We start from the raw sequence: 26,662 nt of genomic DNA, 5'->3' as shown, positions 1-26,662 counted from the left end.
TATGGGGTGAATATAATTTATTAATTTAAAAAAGTGGAAAAGATCCACCAGGCATTATCACAATTTTTAAGACGTCTTGGAGTTCCTATGGGGCACAGGGTCTGCTTTATTCATTGTTTGCATCCTCCAAGGTGATTAATAAATGCTGGATGAACGGCTGATGAGTTTTCGGTAGTATTCCTCAATAATAATTCAAGTTAATGCTCCTAAGTAAAAGACAAATCAACGTGTATCAGGTCTCCACGTCTGGGCAAGGTGATGCTCTCGGGCCTGGGGTGGAGGTGGTGGAGGGTACAGGTGAGCAGTACGTAACAGCTCACACTCGTCATTGCTACAGGTTCAGAAAGAGACAAGCTTTAATCAGTGTTTGGAACGGTGATGGGCACCCAGGCAGGAAATGAGACATTCTATCGCAGAATACTCCAAAGGAACCATGTAGGTAATAAACTCTCTTCGGCCTTCTAAGGAGGGTGGGTTTTATTGACTTGAAGACGCTTTCTCTGTTACACACGTGAGGGCTTTAGAAATGCATGAGCTAGGGAAGCTGGGTTGCTTTGTACAATAACGAAGAGGAGGATTTAAAGAGTATAGGGGAATCTGGACTGGAGGAGACAAGAAATGGTGAGTCTGAGCCCTCCATGGAGGGAAGGCTCGGGGGACAGGAGGGAGAAAAGGCCCCCCAGGGCCACACGGGAAGGACACCGTGCAGCAGGAAAACATCTACTCGTGGATTGATAGGCAGTGTTTGATGGACTGAGTGATGTAATCCCTTCCTTCATTGTACTTCGCCATCCTCAGTTAAAAACACTGTTGTCTGATGCGGGTGGATGTGAGTGGGTTCTTCAGGGAGCCCACGAAGAAGTGATAAACTCTGCCTCTCAGTGGGGTGGCGTACGAATAGAAATCCTGTGCAAAAATTGAGGAAAAGAGGGCCGCTGATCCCTGTGTTGCCAGCAAATACTTTAAGTGTCTGCCCAGGAAGGCAAAAGACATTAGCCTTTGAAGTCCACACTGTGCGACCCACAGGAACAGTGGTGACAGTGGTTAGGAGAAAGGGTAGTTATTAATTGTTGAGACTAATCCAAACCATTAATTCTCTTTACAAAAATGCACAGAGGCATATACACACACGAATCCTGCATTAAATTTTTAGGAGTATTGGTTCATTATTTCCGGGTACAGGCTTTCAGTGAAATCTGCAGTAAACTCTAAATGAATACAAGTGGCATTAGACTGCTGAACAGAGCATTCAGAGAAATATGTGGGATGCTGAAAAAAAAGGGAGAAGAGAAAAGGTGAAACTTTCCGAAGAAATACTGGCTTGACATTTTGGTGGCTTAAAAATAGAAACATCAAGGAAGAAATAACAAAGAACTGAGAACAGGGATCACTTTTTCAGGGAAGCATAATTACTCACAATGCCCACAGCTGTCTCCCAGCAAGAACCCCGGGGCACATCTGCAGGGTGCAGGGGTGGCCGGGGGACACTCTCATTCCAACCCGAGGAGTTGTAATAGTTAAACAGAGTCCAGTGAGTGAGGTTCTTTATTTTCTCTTCATTAGAAAGCTAAAACGGAAGATGGAGATGTGGATTGGAAGGAGCCAAGGATGGTCCAACTGTTTCCATGGGAACTACAATTAAAGCAGAATATGCCACTACCCTACCACCTAGCCTCTGTCCTACCCCACAACAGTCTTTATAAGAATACCTTCCCAGCCTTTCAGTCTGTACAGGAGAGGGGGGCATTTGGCTGAAGTCCTTGGGTCTTTTCTACGAAGTTATCTTTTCTAAGTTATTATCCATCCATCCACCCATCCATCCATTCATCCATCCAACCATCCATCCATCCATCCATCCATCTATCCAGTCGTTCATTCTTCTTTTGAGAATACGTTGAGAGTCTATTCTGGGCATGCAAGGTAGGGTGACACAAGAGTGCACAAGAGAGACAGGCTTTCCTCAGAAAGTTCACAGTCTAGTAGGTGACAGAGACGAACAGTCAATTATAGAACAGAGGGATAAGAGCTATGGGAAATATCCTCTGGGGACCAAGGAAATCCACATCAGACCCTGGGGGCCACAGAGAATCTCCTGGAGGCAGTGACATCTGAGACAAAACCTCGGGGAGGATTAGTCAACTAGTCAAAGAAGGGGAGAAGGGTGGAGAGACAGGCAAGAGAAATTTTTGTCCTGGGGAAGAAATGTGAGGTTCAGGAGAATAGAGCAGTTCACTCGGGTAGGAGGAAAGCCAGAAATGAAGGTGGAGGGGTAGACAAAGGCCAGATACAGTTACTTCCATGCTTAGAACCTTCCAATAGCTTTCTGATAACCTCAGGTAAAAATTCATGCAGCCCAATAATGAGGAGGAAGGGGCTGGAAAGAGGACCATCATCATTTGACCCTTCCCTTAGGTTCATTTTCCCCTTCTTCCCTCCGTTCCTTTCTTAGCCATCCTGCAGTTCCTTGTTTGCACCAGCTGTTCCCTCTGGTTTTTCCAGTGTCTTGTAAGACTCTCAGGTTGGGCAGGGGAAATCTGGAGTCCCTCCTATGCACTGCCATGCTGTCTGGCCTTGCCCCCATCGAAGCACATGCCACAGCACGCTATAATGAACGAGTCTGTCTTCCACCCTAGATGTGAATACCCTTGGAACAGCACCGTGTCTTGCTGTCTGCTGTACCTTCAGGGCCTGGCATAATGGGTGCTCCATAACCGTCAGGTGAGCAGTGATGAAAGGTTGGGTCAATCATACCATATCATCTCAATGGACACTTACTTGGCTAGTAAACATTTATGGCAGCTACGATACAACATAAGAGAGGCTACAGATAAAATATTCAGGGGACCAAATGACATGTATATGATGTAAAAAAGACAACTAAAGAAAAAACTGTAAAGACCTGCAGTGCAATATTAACAATGGTTGTCTTTGGGTCATAGGATTCTGGGGATATTTTTTTCTTCATTTTCATTTCCTCAACTTTCCAAAGTTTCTTCGCTTAATAGGAATTACTCATAAGGAAATTATTACAGTGGAAAAAGGAAATTTGGTGGGCACCAGGGATTAGGGGGAGTTTGTGGTCTTTACCTTGAGGTGAACATCATCCATCAGGGCCAGGAGAAATGTGTAGAGGTTCCCCAGGAAGAGTGCAAAGATGCGTCCGAGCTGCCACTTCAGTCCAATGCGTGGGTGGTAATTCTCCAGGGCAGCGATGGTTTCAAACAAAGGGGGACAAAACATACCAAGCAGGGACATCACAATTTCTACCTGAGAAAATCAGGAAAGCCTGGATTACTTGTGCCATTAATATCACTTGCTTGGCCACTGTCTCTGCACTCCCTAGGGCCATGAATCCCTGTCTCCTTCTTGCCCCCTCCTCTGCCTCTGGAGATGCCCTCTGGTCTCCACAACTTGCTGTATGGCCTTGGCTAAGGGACCAACACACCCTGAGCAGTCACTGTATGTCCCACACATCATACCTGCTCTGTGACTGGTTGCTCTCATGATGTTGCCATTAGTCTTGATAGAAATAACAAACTTTCTTTGAGAAATAAATGAATTAACATATGGAACAGTGTTTTGTGTTCTGTAAAAGTCATGAGCTGGGCAAGAGTCACTGTGGTAGCTCTTATCTCAGGAGCATGGAAGACAGGGAGCTCAAATCACAGGAGGGAACTAATAGCAGGGAGATGTGGTTAAGAGTATCATATTTCAGGGTGCTGGGGTGGCTCAGTCGGTTAATGGTCTGACTCTTGATTTCAGCTCAGGTCATGATCTCACGGTTCATGAGATTGAGCCCTATGTCGGGCTCTGTGCTGAGAGTGCAGAGCCTGCTTGGGATTCTCTTTCTCTCTCTCTCTCTCTCTCTCTCTCTCTGTCCCTTCTTCATCTCTTCTCTCTCTCTCTCTCTCTCTCTCAAAAATAAATAAACAACAAAAAATTTTAAAAATAGAGTATGCCATTTGGAGTCAGCTCTCTGGGATTGAGCCCCAGCTCTATCATTTGCTGGCTTTGTAATTTAGGAAAAGTTACATAATTTCTTCAGAGATAGGAGCTCAGGCTAGTTTCTTCACATATAAAGTGGGAAAGACAGTTCTTGTTGTGAGAGTCAGAATAGATGATGGATGTAAGTCTACCAGCCCAAAACCTGGTAAGCATTAAATTTTGGCTCCAATTTTGGGAGAATCCTACTCGTGTAACGGAACCTGACCACAGTAGAACATTCTTTCTGAAATTAAAACTGCTCATCTAGTGGAGAGTAAATCCTTAAACTGCTGACCAAGGTACAGGTGGGTCAACTCTTCTGGGCTGGTTCTGACTCCCTCACATTCTGTCACACTGACTGTTGGCTTGGTTTCTCATCATCTTCATACCTTCACACCGGCTCATGCAGTGCTTCCCACCTGGAAAGCCATCACTGCACCTCTTCCACCAGTACCTTTCTTCACATGTTTCTTTAATGCACAGCCTAATTCCTGCCTTTGCCACAAACTCCCTCTGTCTCTCCAGCTCACATAGGCCTCTCCACCTGCCACACATCTGTAACCCAAAACATCTTATTTGATCACTATTCCAGCCTATTTCTGTTCATACTTTGGTTTATTCTTGTCAAGTCTGCTTCCTAAGGAAACTGCAAAATCCACTTAAGGGCAGAATCCATCTCAAGCATCTTTTGTATCCCCCTCACAGCTTAGTGACCTGATGTTTTAGATAGGTTCATTGTAAATAGCATGTAGTTTTTAAAAAATTCAATCCAATTATCATTGCCTTTAAACTGTAGTTGTAATCCATTTACATTTATTGTAATCCCTGATAGATTTAGATTTAAATCTGTCTGATTTTGTGTTTTACATTTGTCCTATAAGTTCCATATTTCTTTTTTTATCCTTTCTTGCTTTGTGGGAGGAAATAGATTCTTTTTATTTAATTTATGTAGCTCATGATTCTGTGGGTCAGTATTTTGTTCTCTGGGCTTAGGTAGGTGGTTCTTTTGCTGGCCTCACCTGGATTCATTCGTGTATCCGTGGTCAGCTGATGGTTGATGGTTTCATTCATATGTCTGGTCATTGGCTGGCTATAATGTAGAATGATGAGATAAATGGGTCCTGTATCTCTCATCATTCAATAGGCTAGTCTGGAACTATTCACATGGTGGAGGTCTCGGGGTTTCCAAGAGAGCAAGTTCTAATACACAAGCCCTTTTCAAGTCTGCTTATATCATGGGTGTTACTGTCTCATTGGCTAAAGGAGCTTACATGGCCAAGCCTAGTTGGATTCAAGGGATGGGGAAACAGATTCCACCTCTTCATGAGAGGAGTTAGAAAATCATATTGCAAACAAATATAGGAATACAATAAGGGGAAGAATTTGTAGCCATTTTTGCTAGCTACTAAGATGTTAAATTGCCAAAAGAGATTTACGAATTTAATATAATTACAATGAAACTTCAATGCATCTTATTGTGGATCTTGTTGGGAGGGAACTCAGTCTACCAGATATCAATACGTACTATAAAGCCATAGTCTATCAGTGGCTTTATCAGTTTATCAGTTTTTAGTGCAGGAACAGGTAAATAAACCAATGGAATAGATTAGAGATCCCAGAATCACACCCACACATTAACAGATACTTGATTTTTGATGTATGGCACTGTAGAGCTGTGAAGAAAGGATCACCTTTTTAATAATTGGTGCTAAGACAACTGACTATTCAGTTGACTGACATGCTAATTATAATGGAGCTTTATCAACCTACAAAAGCCTTATAAGAGGTGACTCTTGGTTCAAATGCTCATGCTACCTGACTAGAAAGGGATGTAATTTCACTCTTTAAAACATGTCCCATAATCCAGATTTTCAATTAATTCAGCAGAATGGCATAGGAATGAGTATAATTTCTGTGTTTGCCCTCAATATTCACTTCCACAGAGATGTCCTCTTTACCTCATTTCTTTCATACCAGCTGACATTCTGCATTTTGGAGAATTCCTGCGATCGCTTCACCACAAAATAAATGAGGTATCCACTTCCACACAAACAGCAGATGATGAGAAAGTTGGCCAGGACCCGGAGAAATCTTGTCAGATGGATATTTTCTTCTTTGTTACTCTCTTGTTCATCCACTATCGATTCCTTAATGTGTGGAAATGAGATGTGAATAATTACAGGCCAGGAACCAACAGGAACCATTGTTGTTGGGTTCCTGAGATGACTACTATATTTTCATAAATGAAATAATACAAAGGAGGTGGTGCAGAGCACTGTTGCCCTATGGAGAATAATTTTTTTTAAGACGATATAGCTTATTGTTATTGCTATTTTGGAACATGTGATAACAAAAGCTTAGATTTATTGAATACTTACTGTATGCCAGACGTGGTACTAAACTCTTGCTTTGCATTATCTCTCCTAATCCCCAAAACAAACCAATGGAGTAGTTTCTATTATTACCCATATCTCAGATACTAAGGCCCGGAAAGATTTCAGCAACTGTCTGACTGGGATTGTTTTAAAACTATAGATTAAATAGATTAAAATGAAATGTTAAGAATATTGAGTCTTCTAATCCAGGGGCCAGCAAACATTTTCTAGTAAGAGCCATATAGTATATAGCTTGAGCTCTGCAAATCATATGGTCTCTCTCACAACTCCATGAAAGCGACCTTTGACAATATGGAAATAAATATTTCCATAGCTTTGTTTTAATAAAATCTTATTTACAAAAATAGGCAGGAGGCTGGATTTTCCCCTGGGCCAGAGTTTGCTGATCCCTGTTCTAATCTATGAACATGGTATATCTCTCTATTTATTTAGGGTTTCTTAATTTTTTTCAGAAATGTCATATTTTTTGGTGTAGCCATCTTGTATATTTGTTGTCGTTAACTCTGCTCCTAAGAATTTTATGTAATTCATGTAATTTTATTGTAAATGGAATTAAAAAAATTTTTCTAATTGTTTGCTGTTAGTATATAAAAATACAATAGATTTTTTTTTATTATAAACTTTGCATCCTGCATCCGTAATTCTCTATGAAGACACAAGATGGCAGTATATGGCAGACCAAAGATGGTAAATGAGGCCTCCCAGTTTCCAAGTACTTTTCCACTCAATAAACAGTTACTATATTCAGGTTCAGATATAACTAATTTATCAACCTGTTAATATACCTCAGCTCATGCTGTTGGCACATGTGTCCTGTTATGTAAGGGTTTATCCCTGGTTTTAATAGACTCAGAGAAGCAGCTTTCACCTTCCCAGATGTTTAAAGTGCTTCATAGGCATTGACCTTCTTTGTCTTTCTCAGACAGGCCTGGAGGAAGAGGCAGAGCCCTCACTGATCCCTTTCCTGCCCTTGGATGCTCTGTCAATGGGCCCCCAGTGCTGGGAGAAGGAGAAGGGAGGAGAACCCAGGCAGCTCCCTGAGCTTCCCACTGCCAAGCTGTCAGGACTGTGGGCTCATGAAACCCATGTAGTGAGCTGCTGAGCCCAAGCTCTGCCCCTGGTGGGTGCCCCTGCCGTCTGTCTGCATTGCAGCAGCCCTCTTTGGCGAGGAAGGGCAAGGAGAGAGGGGAGGGAAGAAGACAAGCACACTGATGTCGTGCATCTGACCTTTGGCAGGTCGTGAGTGAAGAAAGTCTGACTGGTCGCATGGGGGAAATATTGAACTATCAATAGCTCTGAATGGTGTTTACAGTCATGGAGGAAAAAATAAGATGTACAGTGCTTTGGCATACCAGTTTCTGCCTTCATTCATTTGCTTACCCTTAGGTCTGCTTCTATTTTTTAAAATAAATAGAGATGTATAGGCCACCTCACATATCTTTTGTGACAAATCAATGAGATAATTAAGTATGGAGTTGCACATTTAAAAAAAAATTTTTTTTTAACGTTTATTCACTTTTGAGAGACAGAGAGAGACAGAGCACACGTGCGGAGGGGGCAGAGAGAGAGGGAGACACAGAATCCGAAGCAGGCTCCCGGCTCCGAGCCATCAGCACAGAGCCCGACGCGGGGCTCGAACCCACAAACCGCGAGATCATGACCTGAGCCGAAGTCAGACGCTCAACCGACTGAGCCACCCAGGCGCCCCTGGAGTTGCACATTTAATTGACTCCCACAACCAGCATTTGCTACTCTTTCTAATAGGTTTTCTAATCTCTCAGAGAGCTTCGAGAGAATCCATTGCCAGGAATTCCCCAGCCCCTGACCAATGACACCAGAATCTCTGGGGGTTTGAGTCCAAAAGATTTTTAAAGCTGCTGAGGTGATTCTGTCGTGCATAACAGGTTGAGAACTGCAGCCCCACTTGAGTCCTTCTACTCCCTCTGGCAGAAAACAGTTCCACGAAGAAACAGGCAGGACCAGGTCTCAGCATCCATGAGTCTCCGCCATATTAAAAAACAGATGGTGGGTATCAGTCCTGAGCATCCTTTCCGGAAGGCTTGAGAGCTAGGCCCACACCTCTGGTAGAGCTCTTACCACAAATTACTTGGGGGATCTTATCCACCATGCCCCAGCTGGGTGAAGTCCCCTAATGACCGGCGGGACCCGAAGCTCCCCCCAGGAAGTGGGAACTACTCTAGGCACCTACCTTGAAGCTGGTGGTGATGGAGGCATACTTGTTGTCGGCTGTCTCTGAATTCCCGATCAGGTAATCCCAGCTGGTGAACATCTTGAAGCTGAAGGTGAAGTTAGTGCTCTCCCCCTCGCTTGCGCTGCCCTGGGTATTGCTGGCCATCCTGTAGGGTGCACACCACTGCTGTCATGACTGCCCAGGGAACCTTGGCCTCAGCGCGTCTGGGGCACAGGTGGCAGACATCCAATGGGGAGGAGAGAGCCAAGACGATTTGAACTGGGCTAACGATAGCCAGGACAGGTCGTGCCTCTCCGTCTCATGTGTTGGCTTTCGGGATTTGCTACTCCAGGGGCTTAGTTAGCTTTCTGGTTCATCGGGGAAACATTCCATATCTCTGTACTTATCTGGGATAATAGCAGGGGGAAAATGTAACAACATGAGGGCCAAGCTTATCTCCTTGCTTTTCTTTGTTGCCTGATGGGGCTGGCCGGACGGCTGCCTATCACCTGGTGACAGGTCACTGTCACGTTCAGGGCAGGCCCTGGCGGATGGCAGCGTTTTCCCCCGAGATGATGTGATAGAAAGCCATGCTGGGCCCGCACACTGCCCTTTCAGAGTCCTATCCAGGCTCCCAGAGTGCCCCACTCTTCTCCTGCGGATGCAGCTACTCGTACGCTTCTGGGAGGAGTGACCTCTTATGGCCTTGCTGAAGGGTGGGTGGGCCTTGGTAGCCAGGTTTGTGCAGGAGACGGTGTCCCCCACCCTGCACCAGCCTGTGCTGATTGGGGTCCCCTGGCTTCGAAGAAGGCAATTCATGGGCCAAGGTTTTTCTTCAGAGAATATAAATGAAGAGGCACCGACGAATTAAAAGGCCATTTCTGACCACAGAGACAGGTGGAGTTGGGGCTAGAGAGGACACCATCGTTAACCCATCGTTAATCGCACCATATATGTTCCTTTGCGCTGTTTTGTCGATAAGCGAGGGGCTCAGTGCTGACATGCAAGCTAGAGTTACAGAGGAGCAGGAGAGTTGTTTTTTTTTTTTTTTTTTGAGGAAGCTGAGCTCCAGGGAAAACAAAAACAGACCTCAAAGACTTCTCTGGTCTTACCTTATCAGGTACTTTCTCCCTCTCAAGCCACACTGGCCTTTTGACAGGTTTTGGAACTCATTAGGATATTCGCTGCCTCAGGCCCTTTGCACATGCTCTTCCTTTGCATAAAATGCTGTCCCCCAGACTTTCAGTGCGATTGGCAGTTCTCAGCATCATGTAAAGATGCTTCTATCCCATTTCCCCAAACTTCCCCTATTACCCTGTTTATGCCTTTCATACTACATATGACAATCCATATCTACATTCTTTGTTTCCTTATTTTCTCTCTAAATTCCCACAGGAAGGTAAGCAGGCACAGAGTGGCCATAGGAGCGGGATGTTTGTGTGAAGGAAATGAAAAGCCTGTGAAAGACACGGTCATACTTACGATCTAATGACAATCATCAGGCTGTAGCCGAACACGCTGACCCCCACCATAAAGTAAGCCATGGGCAACCTGTACCTCAGCCACCCGATAGTCCTCTGGTTGTTGTAGTAGCCGTAGAAGAGAGCAGAATACTTGATGTAGCCCTGCGGGACAGCAGATCAAACGCTCCGGGTTTGTAAGCTTCGTGCATATAGTCACCAGACACTTTCATTCTACCGGGAATGTCTTTCTCAGGGGGTTAATGGGAGTCTGAGAGGAGAAAGGAAGAATTGTGGGTCCCTTACTTCCCCCAGTGCTCCCGAGTCTATCCATGTCTCCATGTCTCTCCTTTGTTCTCTTTATTCTCCATTATACAGAATGCTTACAGATACAGGACGAGGAGGAGAGCGTTGCTAACATCCCGGATACAATTAGGGATAAGGGGATGTGTGTGTGTGTGTGTGTGCACACGCATGCATGCTCACAGGCATGTAGAGCTCCAAATTCTTTCCCTCCACAATGCCAGGGTCTTGATTTAACACTCTGGAAGCAGATGGGAGTCTGTGAGCTTTCTCAGTGCAAAACTTACAGAGAAAACTATACATTATAAGACTCACAGTCGAATCTGAGCCTCAAGTCTTTTTTTCATTTTTATTTAGGATTTTTGCTTTTTTTTTTCAAGTTTATTTATTTATAAAGTGTATTTATTTATTTAGAGAGAGAGAGACAGAGAGAAAAAGAGAGAGCGAGTGTAAGTGGGGGAGTGGAAGAGAGAGAGGGAGAAAGGGAATTCCAAGCAGGCTCTGTGCTGTCAGCACAGAGCCCAACGTGGGGCTTGAACTCACGAACCGTGAGATCGTGACCTGAGCCAAACTCGAAAGTCAGACGCCTAACCGACTGAGCCACGCAGGAGCCCCTTTATTTTAATTTTATTTTTTTAGAGAGAAAGAGAGAGCGTGCACAAGCAGAGGAGAGGGGCAGGAAAGAGAGAGAGAATCTCAAGCAGGCTCCACACTCAGCATGGAGCCCAACATGGGGCTCGATCCCACGACCCTGGGATCATGACCTCAGCCAAAATCAAGAGCGGGACGCTCGACTGACTGACCCAACTAGGCACCCCTGAACTTCAAGTTTTGGTTTGGTTTTCAGATATAATTTGGTTTTAGGTATAATCAGTACACTTTTTATTTGTAACATGAGCTTAGAATTTTGGTACTTCTTTGACATCTTTGCTGAATGTAAAGCTGGGGGTTATTCTGACCTCACATAGATATGTAGCTGGAAAGGGGAGGCAAATCGTAACAGTCTCTTCATATACCTAAGGTTGTTTCTTCTTTAAAAAAATTTTTTAATGTGTATTTATTTTTGAGAGAGGGAGAGAGAGAGAGAGTGCAAACAGGCGAGGGGACGAGAGAGAAGGAGACACAGAATCGCAACCAGGCTCCAGGCTCCTAGCTGTCAGCACAGAGCCTGACACGGGGTTTGAACCCACAAACTGTGAGATCGTGACCTGAGCCGAAGTCGGATGCTCAACCGACTGAGCCCGGGGCCCCTGGGTTGTTTCTTTGATATGATACCTAAGCTCAATAAACGGTCATCTTAAATGTTAGTTGTAATGTGGAATCTGAATCACGTAATTAACTTTTCATACCTTGTTATATTAAAATCCATCGCACTCCCCAAAATACCGAGTAATTAAAAAGAGAAAAATACTAACTTTATGGCAGAGAATTCTGGCAGACACTACTTTAACCAACTGGTCACTGTTAACATCACCACTAATAACACACATCAGCATAAAGTAACCCCGATTTGACCCCCTGAGAAGGGCATATATCTCTGTGGTAGGCTTCCCAGTGATGTATAACCTCACTACAATCGTGAGAGAACAGATACCCAGATTGAGGGACCTTCTCCGAAACAACTGTCCAGTACTCTCCAAAGGTATCAAGGTCACTGAATGACAGAGAATTGTCATGGATTTGGAGGAGACTAAGGAGACATGACAAATACAGTATGAGATTTTGAATTGGGTCCTGGAATAGGAAAAGAATATTAGTGGAAAAATTGGCGAAATCCAAATAAATACCACACTTCAGTTACTATTCTACCAAGATTAATTTCTTAGTTTTGATCATGTAAGATGTTGTCATAAAGTGAAGTTGGGTGGGGGGTGCACGGGAACTCTGTACTATTTACGCAGCTCTTCTGTAAGTTTCAAATTGTCCCAAGATTTTAAAAAATTATCTCGAGATGTAAAGTTTTTTTTTTTTAATTTTGTTTTTTTAACGTTTATTTATTTTTGAGACAGAGAGAGACACAGCATGAACGGGGGAGGGGCAGAGAGAGAGGGAGACACAGAATCGGAAGCAAGCTCCAGGCTCTGAGCCATCAGCCCAGAGCCCGATGCGGGGCTCGAACTCGCGGACCGCGAGATCGTGACCTGAGCTGAAGTCGGACGCTTAACCGACTGAGCCACCCAGGTGCCCCTCGAGATGTAAAGTTTTTAAAGCTTAATTGTTCCATCCTGTACTATCTTTTACCCACACGTAATTCTGTAACATCATGTATTTGGTCACGTGGAACATAATGGTTCCGTACGTTATAAAAATCTGCCAAATGTCGACATACTTACTTCTTACACCGTATTTAAAAAGTCACATTTGTTAATATCTTCGTTGATCTCATCAGAAAAGGATTTAATCACTGAGAAACGGATACTGTCGTTTCGTGGTGATGGATAGAAGTTCTCCAAAACTTTAATTCTGGCCTGAGACATTTTAGGGGCACCTGGACTGGCTCAGTGGGTGGAGCATGTGACTCTTGATCTTGGGGTTGTGACTCTGAGCCCCACACTGGGGGGAGAGATTACTTTTTTAAACAGCGCGTTACAAAAAATAGAAAAAGAAAATTTTCCCGTTGGGAGCAACAGCGACAACAAAACAGAGGATTACTGTTGAGTAAATTCAGTTTGTTTTAGGCATATAGGATATTCCATAGGAGTCCTTGAGTGAAATAAAGAACAACGGAGGGGCGCCTGGGTGGCTCAGTCTGTTAAGCGTCTGAGCGTCTGACTTTGGCTCAGGTCATCTCGCCGTTTGTGAATTTCACAAACCATTGTGCTCTGCGCTCACAGCACGGAGCCCGTTTCCAGATCTGTCTCCTTCTTTCTGCCCCTCCCATGAGTGCATGCAATCTCTCTCTCTCTCTCTCAAAAAATACATAAATGAAAGAAAAAAAGAATAAAGGAAATCCTTAGTGGTAATACACGGTAGTAGTTGTATCATAATACTTAGTTGTGTAGTATTATTTGAAACACACTTATTCCAAAGTCTTCGAAAAATACTCCAACTCACTTCCACGCATACCTGAGAGGTCTCGAACCTGCCTAGCAGTGTGTGAAGGATAGCAGCAGCAATGACCTGTTGCCTGAACCATCACAGCCGGGCCTCTCAGCCTCAGGAACTCCTTGGAGCTACAGACCAAGCCCTCCAGAGGCATGGAGGTGAGGGGATTCAAAAAGGAGGGAAGGGCGTTTCAGGCAGTGTCCTGAGCCGAAGCAGGGAGGCAATGATATGTGATGGGTTCAGGGATCTCTCCCAAACTTGACAAATACAGGAACATAAGGTGTGAGGGCTGAGATAGAAATGGAGCTGGAGAGGGAGGGAGTGGCCAGATGGTGAACGGTTCTTTCGTAAACCTGATTCAAAACACTGGATTTTATTCCATTTGGGAACGGGAATAGATGAATATCCAAGGTAGCGAAGTGACAGGGCCAGGTTTGCCTTTCAGAAAGATCACGCTGGCAGCAGAGGGAATGGAGATTTTAGGAGCCAAGTCAAAGCAAGGAGCAGAGGTAGAAGATTCGGACGTGGTCCTGGTACGGTGGGGACATTATTGGAAGAAGAGGCAAGAGGGATGGGGCAAAGGGGACTGAGTCAAGATGGGTTTAGGAGAAAGGCTCAGATTTAGTGGTTGATTGGTTATGGGACGTGGTGGTGGGGAAGAGGGAGAAGTGTAGGATGACTTTCAGGTTTCACACCGGTGTTCGGATGGATGGTGGTTCCAATAAAGGAGATGGAAAAAAGCGATGTGGGTTTGGCTGGACAGGCATTGAATTTCAGGAGCAGGTAGGACATTCCATTGAGGATGCCACGTGAAGCTTGGGAATGGCTGAACTGGCGAGAGCCCTGGAGTCTTAATGTGGGTGTGGGGAGAGAAAACTACCCTGTAAGATCATTTAGATGGATCTGGCAGAGAGAGGGGAGCAGTGTGTGGTTGGAGAAAGGACCCACGGAGGGGACTTAGGAGGACATGATTGGCTAGCTCATTTTGCATAGTGGGGGCTCCCATTTGAGTAAAGCACTGGTTTTCCAGTGATTCGATGCAATATTTCACACATATCCATGCAATCTTTTAGGCCTCACAGTCACAGAATAGAAGCGCATTGGCTTGTTAGTGATGGTACCTCAAAGTCCCAAAGGACCGAAAAATCCATGGCTTTTTCTTCCTCAGCCCGAGGCACTGTCTTTCTGGGAATACTTCCATAGGGCACACCCATTAGTACCTTGTGAAGGGACAGAACGACATGATGACACGTGTGGAGAAAAAACAAACACATGGAGACATTCATACCCGGGTGAAATATTTCCCTTCTTAGAGCAGGACATACCCATTTTCTCCTTTAGATGACATTAATCACTTCTCTGGTTTTAGACCTGTCACATACTCATTGTAGAAAATGTGAAAAAGTGCAGGAGAGCATTAAAAAAATTCCCTATCACCTCCACATTCCGAAGATAATGACGGTTAGATATTCGTATGTTTCCTCGTAGTTGTTTCTGAGTTATATATATATTATGTAAATATATAATTATATAAATTTATATTAGATAAATATATAAAATATAGAATTATATACATTTGTATTATATATAATATGCATTTATATTATATAAACATATAATATATAAGTATATACATTTATATTATATATAATTATATAAATTCATATTACATATATAATTATATATATTTATATTATATATAATTATATACATTTTTATTATATATAATTATATACATTTATATTATATATAACTATATACATTTATATTATATAAACATAATATATAAGTATAAAATTTTATATTATACATATAATCATATAAATTTATATTACATATACAATTATATACATTTATATTATATATAATTGTATACATTTTTATTATATATACTTGTATACATTTATATTATATAAATGTATAGTTATATAAATTCATATATAAACATGAATATCAAATAAATATATAAACATATATATAATAAAATATATATTAGTGTGGTTATTTAGCATAATATTGTTTTATTGTTTTATGACCAATTCTTTTTTTTTTAATTTTTTTTAATGTTTATTTATTTGTGTGAGAGAGACAGAGTGTGAGTGGGGGAGGGGCAGAGAGAGAGGGAGACACAGAATCCGAAGCAGGCTCCAGGCTCTGAGCTGTCAGCACAGAGCCTGACGTGGGGCTCGAACTCACAAACTGCGAGATCATGACCTGAGCTGAAGTCGGATGCTTATCGATTGAGCCACCCAGGCACCCCGTTTTATGACCAATTCTATACGGCATGTAGTATGTCTCAAAATAAAATGACTTCAAAATATCTAACCACATGTATCTACCATAAACTTACTTAACAAATTACCTTTTGTTGGACATTAGAAATATTGCTAGTTCTTTGCATGTATCTAGTTCTGTTATCAATACTTTAATATATATGCCTGTGTTTGCATCCTTAATTCTAAAAAAATCAGAATTGTATGAACTTTACATATTGATTTAGGAAGAATTGACTTTTTTTTACGGTATTAAGTTTCCCTTCCAAGAATAAGTCATCCTGTTTATTCACTCATATATTGGTCCTGTAATGCTTGGTATTCCTCACAGAAATCTTCTAATTTATTAAATTTCCCTAGGGAAAGATTCCAGGCCCACACTGGAGACCTGGGATCTCATTCACTGCAAACTTACTGTGTGACTTTACATAACTTGCTTATTCCTTTTTTGTTTCTCAATTACTCATTAGTAGGTAAGGATGTACTTACATCTGTGATAAGGGTATAGTGGGAGAACAGTGAGGAGTGCTATTTAAATGTGAGGGTTTTGTTTTTAAAGTTTATTTCATTCTTTATTTTGAGAGAGAGGGAGCATGAGCGGGGGAGGGGCAGAGAGAGAGAGAGAGAGAAAGCGAGAATTTCAAGCAGACTCCTCACCGTCAGCACAGAGCCTGGCGTGGGACTTGAACCCACAAGCTGTGAGATCATGACCTGAGCTGAAATCAAGAGTCAGACGCTCAACTGAACGAGCCACCCAGGCGCCTTGTGAGGGTTCATTTTTGTTTGTTTGTTTTGTAATAAATTACGATAGAATGCATTCCATCTCTTTTTTTTCAGAGTAAAACAAAAACTTATTAAGATATTAATTCTCTACTGATCTTAAAGTAAAACAAAAGATAGAAAAGTGTAGGGTCCACTTCTTAATTTAGGAACAGAAGTATTTGGTTCCATCCTCTGTCCTGAACTATCTGGGCAATTGATGGGAGTATAGAATTTAAAATGAACGACTGGTTCTTTGTAAAACAGAGAGTATTTGATTAAAGAGGATGGTGTCATGATAAGCCTCAATGCTATCTGAAGATATAGGAAGTCCTTGTCTTACCTCTGGGATTATAACTAAGCCAAAAATTAAGCCAAAAAGGACGAGGTTAACTCCATACATCCATCGGAGAAAGATGAAATACGATGCCACTGAGGAACCAAAGTGACCTGGGGAGAGAAAAGACGGTAGGATTTAAGCACCGCAGAAGGAGGACGTTAGCACTACCAAACGCTTTGTGTGGGTGACGGATTCAGTTTTCACATCAGCTGTGGAACGTGATGTTCTCATCTCCATTTTCTTTTTCCAGATAAATGACCTGAGGCTCTGTGGGATTAACCACTCTACCTAAACTCCCACAGTCAGACAGTGAAGAAACACAGTTTAAATCTTGGTCTGACTAGTTCAAAGCCCATTTTGTTTTCCAGTACAACAGAACCTATGAAAGAATCCGATCAGTTGGTCACGAACGCAACCCAAGCCCTTGGAAAACTCCAGCACACCAGCTACAAACGCTGACACCAAAATACTCACTTTCAATGTCCTTGATCTTCATTTCCCAGGGTATACACTGAGTCTTGAAATTATCAAAGTCTCTCTTAAACTTGACCCACTTCTGAAAGTAAACAGGCAACACACTCAGTTCATTGCCATCCCGCCTTGAGGCCTGGGGGGACACACTGGTGCTGACACATCACCACCAAAATCAGGAGCAGAGGGTAAGAGAAGCCAGGACAACATAAAGTCTTGTGTTGGTCTGTGGCACTGATAAAATGTCAAGTTTGGACCGTGTATATATGAATTTAGGAATTCTCTAGATGACGTCTGGTTTGGGGGATCACATTGGGTTAGCAGCCTCTGACACAACTTTTTTTTTAATCTTAAGACAAAAATTGAAGGGCAAAAAGAAGTCTCGTAGCTCTCAAACCCACATTTAGCAGACACTCAGGTGTCTAAATCTGATAGGAATTGTCGCTCCAATGCGGTGCTGGTAAAATGGGTAAACCCCCTCAAACCATGGCTTCCATTCTTCTCCTGGTGAAACAACAGCCCGTTTCTTTGTTTTTGTTTTTTGTTTTTGCTGAAAGGAGTTAGAAAGGCATTTTGCTTCTTTCCATGGTCTGTCTCCAGGTCCAACACTCAGAGTTCGTGCCAGTCAGGAACTTGAGTGGCTGTCTGGCTGCTGGTTGGGTGAAAATTGGTTAGCTCTCAAGGGGCTGCTCTCCAACAACCCCACTCCCTGGCAATGAATCCATTTGGAATTGAACAACAGCAACAGAAGCGACAACTCACAGAAAACTGAGGACAAGGAGGTAGGAGGGAGAAGACCCTAAGGTCAGTTTCCATTATGATAAAGGAGTCCTAAGAACATGTTCCTGAAGGAAATGAGGTTTCCCATGTAAATTCACTAAAGGATCAAAAGGGAAGTTTATCAGACGAGTTTCTAGATCTGTAGGCTTTGACCGTAACCCGATGGGATGACTGCTATATAAGGAAGGAAACCATCTGTGGAAGAGGGCAGTGGTCACAGATGCAACAAAGAAGACGAGCCGAGGGCAAAACCTGGTTGAGAACAATGGCAGAGATATATATCCCTAAGACCAGAAGGGGAATAGCAGACGGTGGACATTGGGCACTCCAGTCCCATGGCTTTATCTGCCTTCCCTAGCTCTGATTCCATGCTCAAAATTCATCTTTGGCTTGGGGTGCCTGGGTGGCTCAGCTGGTTAAGTGTCTGACTTCAGCTCAGGTCATGATCTCGAGAGCCTGCTTTGAATCCTCTGTCTCCCTCTCTCTGTCCCTCTCCTGCCTCGAACTCTCTCTCTCTCAAACATTAAAAAAAAATTAATCTTTGGCTTATTTGGCTTTCTATGTAAGCCTGTCTCTAAGGAAAGCATTGCCCGTCACCTGGGCTGTGACGATTCTGGTTTCGAACGCAGTGTTTTGTCATTGCAAATTAATAAAATGGAATTGGGATTATGGTTTAGCCACCCGTGTAAGTAACTCTACTATCAAAAATAAAAGGCACCGTTGATGTGGACTTCGCATTTCTAGTTCTGTCATCGGCTATTTCTCCTTGTAAATTAATAATCCACCACCTGGTTTTACCTATCGGTCTCAGAAGCTTTATTAATAGGAGTCCTCCCTTGCGAGATCAATCCCCTGTCGGGGTGCTGATAATATCAGTACAGAATGTAGGCTTGCAAGGCTGGGGCCAATAGGGGTAATGAACATGGCTCAGGGAGGCCCCTGGGGACGGCCTGCCAGTTAGTTGATCACTCGGCAACCAGCTGACAGCCCCTCAAGGCTGTGGGCATCTCGGCCTGAAAAGTGATGCCCTACAGGTGGGGCAGAGGCCGAGAAGGCCTTGGGGAAGCTCTGTAGTGAAGCTCTTATCCCTCATTGGTTTAGAGAATCAGAAAACTGGGATGGGACGCGGGCAGGAGAAGACCTCAGCTCCCTTTCTCAGAGCGAGCTGAGGCGGGAGCTGGCGGGAGCCAGGGAGGACTGGGCGATGAGATATGCTTGTCTCCGGCTGGGTACAGAAACAGGCTTTCTGATAGCGGGCAAATAAGACACAGGCAAGCTACCCATTCTGTCCGCGCATGAAATCCAGATCTGGATGACTAAAACAGCCAGCGAGGCCTGAAAAATAGTATTGCAGAACAAGGAAAAGGGGACACACCTCTTTGTAACTTTTTAAAAGCATTGCCTCTAGGCTCCATAACTAATTTTTGACAAACGAGCCTGCATTCACAACAGGATACAAGAAATGTGGTTTCTAAGTAAAGGATAACACTTTGAGTTTTAAAAAAGAATGTAAGGGAAGCATGGAAGGATTACAAGGTAACTTAAAGCCCAGTAATTGAAGGAGAAGAAACATTATAATAATATAATAAAGCCTATAATTGAAGCCGAAGAAAATGGGTTCAGTGATATTGAGAATAAACCTGAGACATTTCTGAGAATGCAAAGAGAGGAAGTAAAGAATTTAAAACAACGAGGGAAGGTAAACACAGAGGATGGACAGCCATCCTTTTCCTAAGGAAGGAACTAGAACTATTTGCAGGGAAACACGATTAAACAGAATCATTTAGCAAAGATATGCTTGAAGAGCACATTCCTCAGCTGGGGTGGGGGCGGGGGGGAAGACCTAAGTGTGCAGTTATTAAGTGGTAAATAGTCTCTAGATCAAATTAATAAAATGACCCAAAGATAGTTATTGGGCAAGTAAAATTGAAAAAGGAGAAAAAACAGCTCAGGTCATGATCTCACGGTTCGTGAGTTCAAGCCCTGCCTCGGGCTCTGTGCTAACCGTGTAGAACCTGCTTGGGATTCTCTCTCTCTGCCTCTCTGTCTGTCTGTCTGCCTTTTAAAATAAATAAATAAACCTAAAAAAATTTTAAGAAAAAGGAGAAAAGAGAATATTAGGAATAAAAAGACTCCAACCCAACATACACAGAAAGTAGTTCCAAAAATTATGGGACCACCACCTGCAACTTTCTGGTAATACATACGAAGATCTTAATTAAATGATTGAGTTTTGGGAAGAATACGAAATATCAAAATGTCCCCAAGAAAAAGTTAAAACTCAAACACACCCATGAACAGGGAATACAGGAAAAAAACGCTCAAGGTGTTGCATAAAAATGAATGATTTATCAAACGAACTGTCCTGATTTGGGGCTTGGAAAATAAGATCCCAGTGGTTTTAACCTCATCAATTATTTTATTTTATTTTATTTTATTTTATTTTATTTTATTTTATTTTATTATTTTATTATTATTATTATTTTTAACCTCATCAATTTTGTGAGCTTAGTTCTTCACTGGGGAGGAAATGAGTCTCAGATACACCGGAGCCCTCACAGATAAATGCAGAGAAATTGACAGGAAACAGTTGGTTTCCTTTCCCGGACAAATCGGTCAGTTGGCTGGACCTCGCGCTGAGGATCTGGGCGGGGGGAGCTGGCCACAAATGCAGAGGCTGGGCAGGTGCCTGTGATGTCACCCAGGTTCAGAGGCTGAGCAAGCCCTCCCTGGGGTTTGCTGCCTCTCTATCACCCACCTTAGCCATCAGCATCCTGTAGGCGTAGAGTCGCTTGCCTTTCCCCTTTCCTAAGGCTCCTTCATACTTCTCCACAAATTCTTGGGCCTCTCTGGTTAGGAAAAAAAAAAGGGGGGGGGGGAGGGGGGTAGAGGCAGAACTTTAATCCCAAACTGAAAAAAATCTGAACTATGAGAGTGTACATGTGGCTGGAAGCCTTATGTGTTTTTATACCCCTAGTTAGAATGTAAGCTCTGTGAAGGTAGGGCATTTGTCTGTTTCATTCACTGACGTTTCCCAAATGCTAAGAATGGTGCTTAGTACATGGTAGGCACCTGTAGGCAGAATTTTGGCTCCCATGACCTTTGCCCTCTGGTGGTACACCCATGAATGTCGAAAGGGACTTTACCGATGTAATTAAGATTCCTGACTTAATTTAAAGATTTTTTTTTAACATTTATTTATTTTTGAGAAACAAAGTGAGACAAAGCGTGAGCGGGGGAGGGACAGAGAGAGGAGACACAGAATCTGAAGCAGGCTCCAGGCTCTGAGCAAGCAGTCAGCACAGAGCCTGATGCGGGGCTCGAAGCCACGAACTGTGAGATCATGACCTGAGCCGAAGCCAGACGCTCAACCGGCTGAGCCACTCAGGCACCCCATGACTTAATTTAAAATGGGGAGATTCGGGGTGCCTGGGTCGGCTGAGCATTCGACCTCGGCTTGGGTCATGATCTCGCAGTCCATGGGTTTGAGCTTTGCGTCAGGCTCTGTGCTGACAGCTCAGAGCCTGGAGCCTGCTTCAGATTCTGTGTCTCCCTGTCTCTCTGTCCCTCCCCCCACTAGCACTCTGTCTCTGTCTCTCAAAAATAAAGAAACTTAAAAAAAATTAAATAAATAAAATAGGGAGATTATCCTGGATTCTCGGGAAGGGCCCAGAGTGACTACATGAGCCCTTACATACAGAAGAAGGCAGAAGAGTCAGACAGATGTGGCAGAAGGGGAAGTCAGAGGAATTGGAATGAATTCTTGACCCTCTGTTGCTGGGGGCCCTCAAGAGGACGCCACGTGGAAAGCAAGGGAAGGAATTGAATTCCGCAAAAACCAGAAGAGGACCTCTAGCCCCACATGGGCACCTCAGGCCTGCTACTACTTTGATTTCAGCCCGGTGAGACCTTGAGCAGAGAATCCAGCCATGCCACGCTGGACTTCTGGCCAGCAGCACTGTGAACACGTAGGTGAACAAGGTCTTAAACGGTTACACTTGTGAAACTTGGGTTGCGGCAGCAATAGAAACAAATATGGCAAAGCAGATGAAGGGAATTGAGAGGTAAAAGATGCCAGTTATCAAATAAGTAAATCACGGGGATATAAAGTGCAGCCTAGGGAATACGGTCAATAATATTGCAATCGTGTCGTATGGTGACAGATGGTAGGCGGACTTAGCGCAGTGAGCATTCCCTAATGTATATGAATGTCGAATCCCTACGCTGAACACCTGAAACTAACAGAGCGTTGTATGTCACGCTTCAGCGAAGAAAAAGGAAACGAACACAGTGTTCACCAGACATTTGTGGACTGCCTGAATGTTGAATGAGTCAGACACCGATCAGTTGGTCAGAACCGACTCTTGCCTGAGACCCGACTGCTAAATATTCAGGAACTTGACCGGCGAGCTGTTAAACGGTTGGTAGCTTGAAATTGGCCACGGTGGGAGTCTTTAGACCACAGAAATCAGCAAAGGCTACAAATCAGGCCCCCTTTATCCCACCCCCCAGAGACCCAGTTTGCCAGCAGCCACTGGATTGACCCGCACAAGCGGGTGAGGAAGGAAGTCCATTTAAGCGGGGGGGGGGGGGGGGGGGTGGGGGGGGGGGTGGGGGGGGTGGGGGGGTGGGCGGAAGAATACCTACCCCACCCCCACAGCGCAGGCGTGGGCAGATGACAAGAGTCAAAGTCGCATTCTAACCTCAGGTCAATCCTAAAGCTGGTTTTTATTTTTTCCGATGTCTCAAATTAATGAGGCTGACTGTTCAGCTCCTGAGCCCAGGATCAAAGCCTGGTCTGTGTGGGATTAAGTCTCTGTAATGGGATCAGCTCCCTGTTGTCCCCTAGGCAGGACATGTCCAGGCAATGAGCTATCTGGAGCTACCAACATAGCCATGTCACAAAAAAATGTTTTCGTAAAATGTGTATTTCTTTTTTTTTTAATGTTTTATTTTATTTTTTGAGAGAGAGTTTGAGAGAGAGAGAGAGAGAGAGAGTGCAAGCAGGGGAGGGGCAGAGAGAGAGAGGGAGACACAGAATCCGAAGCAGGCTCCGGGCTCTGAGCTGTCAGCACAGAGCCCGATGTGGGGCTCAAACCCAGAAACCGTAAGATCATGACCTGAGCTGAAGTCGGGCGCTTAATCGACTGATCCACCCAAATGCCCCAATAAAATGTGTGTTTCTGTTCTCTTCTTGTATCTTACATCGAGCAGAGGCTTGTAAGCGCTGGGAATTTGTGACTTTCAATGTGCCAGCTTTTACGATTTGGGGACTTCAAATGAGGATTCTCAAAAGTAAGAGCCAGCTCTTGTGCCTGAGCCATTGAGCCTGGCGGCAAATGCTTCTCTTCTTGACGTCCAGACTCTGTGTCTAGACCCCCAAAGAGCACTCGGGGGAACAGAGGGCCCTGCCCAGCGCTGGGTGCAAACTCTGAGGACCATTCCCAGTGAAGGACCCACCTCATTTAAGAACACTGATGGACAGCAAGCTTTTCTGGGTCCTGCAAAAGGATACAAATAGTAACAACTACCTTTTTGCAGTGCACTCCTGTACCCCTGTTACCTTCAATCCAGGCTCTCATGTTCTTCCTTACCAGAGAATATTTGGTTTATGGAAACCACTCGCTCCTGCCCTGCACTTCCTAATCGTTGCACATCTCACTTCTGTAAGGTGCTTCTGTCCCCTCCTCGTCACCAACAGTCTTTTGAAACGAGAACATGGCACAAACTCGCCTTTTTCCTCTCATCGGATGGTGTGCGGTAAACGCAGTGAGAAGTCAAGAGAGGAGGGACCCGTTTGTTTTGAGGAAGCTTCACGGGGCCTGGATCTCCAGGTCACTCCTGGCAGTGATGATGAGCCCCTTAGGCGCCTCCAACACTCGGCAGAGGAGGAAGCTATGGAGGAAGGGCCTTTCAGGCGCGGTCACCCCACAGACAGCGCTTCAGAATCCCCTCACGTTTGCCTCTTGGAGGACCCTCCTTGGAAATAAAGTGGCCCAAACCACAGTTTGGAAAACACGGTTGGGAGGGGGCCAGTGATTGCTGCTGGGAGGGAAGGAGGATGTATTGCGCCAGAGTGGAGCCCCAGGCAGGGTTCTGTGCCTCCCAGAGTGGCACTTTTCATCTAGAAATGGGGACAAGGATGTGAAAATTGGAGGTGTGCATGCTCGCAAGGTGAGCATAGGGACTTCATTCAGCAGGCAGCCACCCCTCCCCCTTCCGAGGAAGCAGCAGTTTCTGGGGTGGGCAGCTGATAAGCCTCTGCCAAGCTCAGGGGCTGGGGTGGAATCTTCTGCTCTCCCAGGTGCCTTGACAAGGGGCTCAGTGACGTGGCCTTCCACAGTGGAAACACTCTGAAGTTGACCCAAGGCATCTCTCAGAGACATTACATACCTCCCCAAACTCTTCCCTGATGAAGGAGCTCAGATTCAAAATCACACTTAATTTATAGATGCAGATGTAAAACCAGACACAGAGCCACTCTGTGCTTGATCCTCATAGAGCTTTGCTGTCCCTTGCAGGACACTGGGAGAGAGCATCAGCCAGCCTGACATCTAGAAGACACCTGGAAATAGGAAGGATGCACTCGAAGGTCAAAAGGAGGTGGCGGGGGGCTGGAGGTGCAGAGTGGTTAAAGGCGGCCTGGGCCAGGCTGGCTTGGCATCTCTCTTTGTCCCCAAGCAATCTCCATTTTCAGCTGTGGAGACAAGGGTCAAAGAAACCCTGAACTCATGCTAAGTGGAAATTGAGATCAGTCAGGTGAGGCATCTGCTCTAGAGACCTCAGTGAATCAATCTGAGAGAGGGGAGGTTAAGCGAGCATGCCTGGCTTCCAGAAGTGGTGGTTTAAAATATGTCACCATTGGGGCGCCTGGGTGGCGCAGTCGGTTAAGCGTCCGACTTCAGCCAGGTCACGATCTCGCGGTCCGTGAGTTCGAGCCCCGCGTCAGGCTCTGGGCTGATGGCTCGGAGCCTGGAGCCTGTTTCCGATTCTGTGTCTCCCTCTCTCTCTGCCCCTCCCCCGTTCATGCTCTGTCTCTCTCTGTCCCAAAAATAAAAAAAATAAAAAAATTAAAAAAAATAAAAAATAAAATATGTCACCAAATTATTATTCTTCCCTTTAACACGGAGAACCAGGGGTGCCTGGGTAGGCTCAGTTGGGGTTGAGCGTTGGACTCTTCATTTCAGTTCAGGTCATGATCCAAGGTTGTGAGATCGAGCCTCATGGCAGGCTCTACACTGAGTATGGAACCTGCTTGGGATTTTTTTTTCCCTCTCTCTCTCTCCCTCTCTCCTGCTCTCTCTCTCTAAATTAAAAAAATAAAAAATAAAAAATAAAAAACAAAATAAAATGGAGAACTAATTCTTCTCCCCTTGAATGCAGGTCTGACTTAGTGACTTGTTTCCAATGACTAGAAAGTGGTAGAAGTGACAGTTTATGACTTCTGAGATGAGGACATAAAGGATATTGTGACTTCTTCCTCGAATACATCCTCTTCTGAGGGAAGCCAGCTGCCATGTCATGCGGATATTCAAGTATCCTCTGAAGGGAAACTGAGGCCTTTTTTTTACGAACCAGCACCAACTTGTCATCCACGTGAGTGAGCCACCTTGGAAGTCGATTCACCAGCCCCAGTCAAGCCTTCAGATGAATGCAGCCCTGTCCAACGTCTTAACCCAACCTCATGAGAGACTCCAAGTCAGAACTGCCCAGCGAAGCTGCTCCTGAATTTCTGACCCATAGAAGATAATAAATGTTTCTTATTGTTTTAAACTACTAAGTTTTGGGGAAATTTACTATACATCCCGAGATAATATACTGTAGAACTCAAACCACTGCTATTTTTGGTGCTTACACTTTTAGGTTTGTTACATCTTCCTCTTGGTGGATTGACCCTTTTATCATTCTTTTTTTTTTTTTAACGTTTTATTTATTTTTGAGACAGAGAGAGAGCATGAACGGGGGAGGGGCAGAGAGAGAGGGAGACACAGAATCCGAAGCAGGCTCCAGGCTCTGAGCCATCAGCCCAGAGCTCGACGCGGGGCTCGAACTCACGGACCGCAAGATCGTGACCTGAGCCGAAGTCGGCCGCTTAACCGACTGAGCCACCCAGGCGCCCCTGACCCTTTTATCATTCTACAATGTTCCTTTCAGTCCCTGTCAATTTTCTTTACTCTGAAGTCAAATTTATTTGATATTTACATAGCCTCTTCTACTTTATTTTGCTTGACATTTGCATGGGATATGTCTTTTTACCATCTTTGTACTCTCAACCTACATATATCATCATATTTATTTATTTATTATTAAAAAAAAATTTTTTTTTTAACGTTCTATTTATTTTTGAGACAGACAGAGACAGAGCATGAACGGGGGAGGGTCAGAGAGAGAGGGAGACACAGAATCTGAAACAGACTCCAGGCTCCGAGCTGTCAGCCCAGAGCCCGATGCGGGGCTCTACCCCACGGACCGCAAGATCGTGACCTGAGCCGAAGTCGGACGCCCAACCGATTGAGCCACCCAGGCGCCTCTATATCATCATATTTAAAGTGAGTCTATGGACTCACTTTGTGGACTGTATGGAGTTAAGTCATTTTAAAAATTACTCTGCCAATCTGTCTTTCAGTTGGTATATTTAGACCACCTACATTTAATGTAAC

General features: G+C 44.2%; 1 protein-coding gene and 1 long non-coding RNA gene across 2 annotated transcripts in view; one reads left to right on the top strand and one right to left on the bottom strand.

The window, feature by feature from the left end:
• Nucleotides 1–26,662, bottom strand: part of TMC2 (transmembrane channel like 2) — a 68,117-nt gene that overhangs the window by 19,395 nt on the left and 22,060 nt on the right. The window contains exons 5-13 of the mRNA XM_042980765.1: nucleotides 20,761–20,851; nucleotides 17,226–17,307; nucleotides 16,755–16,861; nucleotides 14,501–14,599; nucleotides 10,054–10,196; nucleotides 8,590–8,737; nucleotides 5,943–6,131; nucleotides 3,088–3,267; nucleotides 1,418–1,567 (exon numbers count right to left, since the gene is read on the bottom strand). Of these exons, the coding sequence (XP_042836699.1) occupies nucleotides 1,418–1,567; nucleotides 3,088–3,267; nucleotides 5,943–6,131; nucleotides 8,590–8,737; nucleotides 10,054–10,196; nucleotides 14,501–14,599; nucleotides 16,755–16,861; nucleotides 17,226–17,307; nucleotides 20,761–20,851 (1,189 nt within the window). The remainder of the gene's footprint in view (nucleotides 1–1,417; nucleotides 1,568–3,087; nucleotides 3,268–5,942; nucleotides 6,132–8,589; nucleotides 8,738–10,053; nucleotides 10,197–14,500; nucleotides 14,600–16,754; nucleotides 16,862–17,225; nucleotides 17,308–20,760; nucleotides 20,852–26,662) is intronic.
• On the top strand, nucleotides 22,257–25,778 carry LOC122237247. Its single transcript, XR_006215559.1, has 2 exons — nucleotides 22,257–22,422; nucleotides 25,386–25,778. It is a non-coding gene; the product is annotated as an uncharacterized LOC122237247 (long non-coding RNA).

This window comes from Panthera tigris, chromosome A3 (genome assembly GCF_018350195.1).
Source record: "Panthera tigris isolate Pti1 chromosome A3, P.tigris_Pti1_mat1.1, whole genome shotgun sequence".
Lineage (NCBI taxonomy): Eukaryota > Metazoa > Chordata > Mammalia > Carnivora > Felidae > Panthera > Panthera tigris.
Note: the sequence above shows the minus strand (reverse complement) of the source record. Positions and strands in the feature narration are given on the sequence as shown.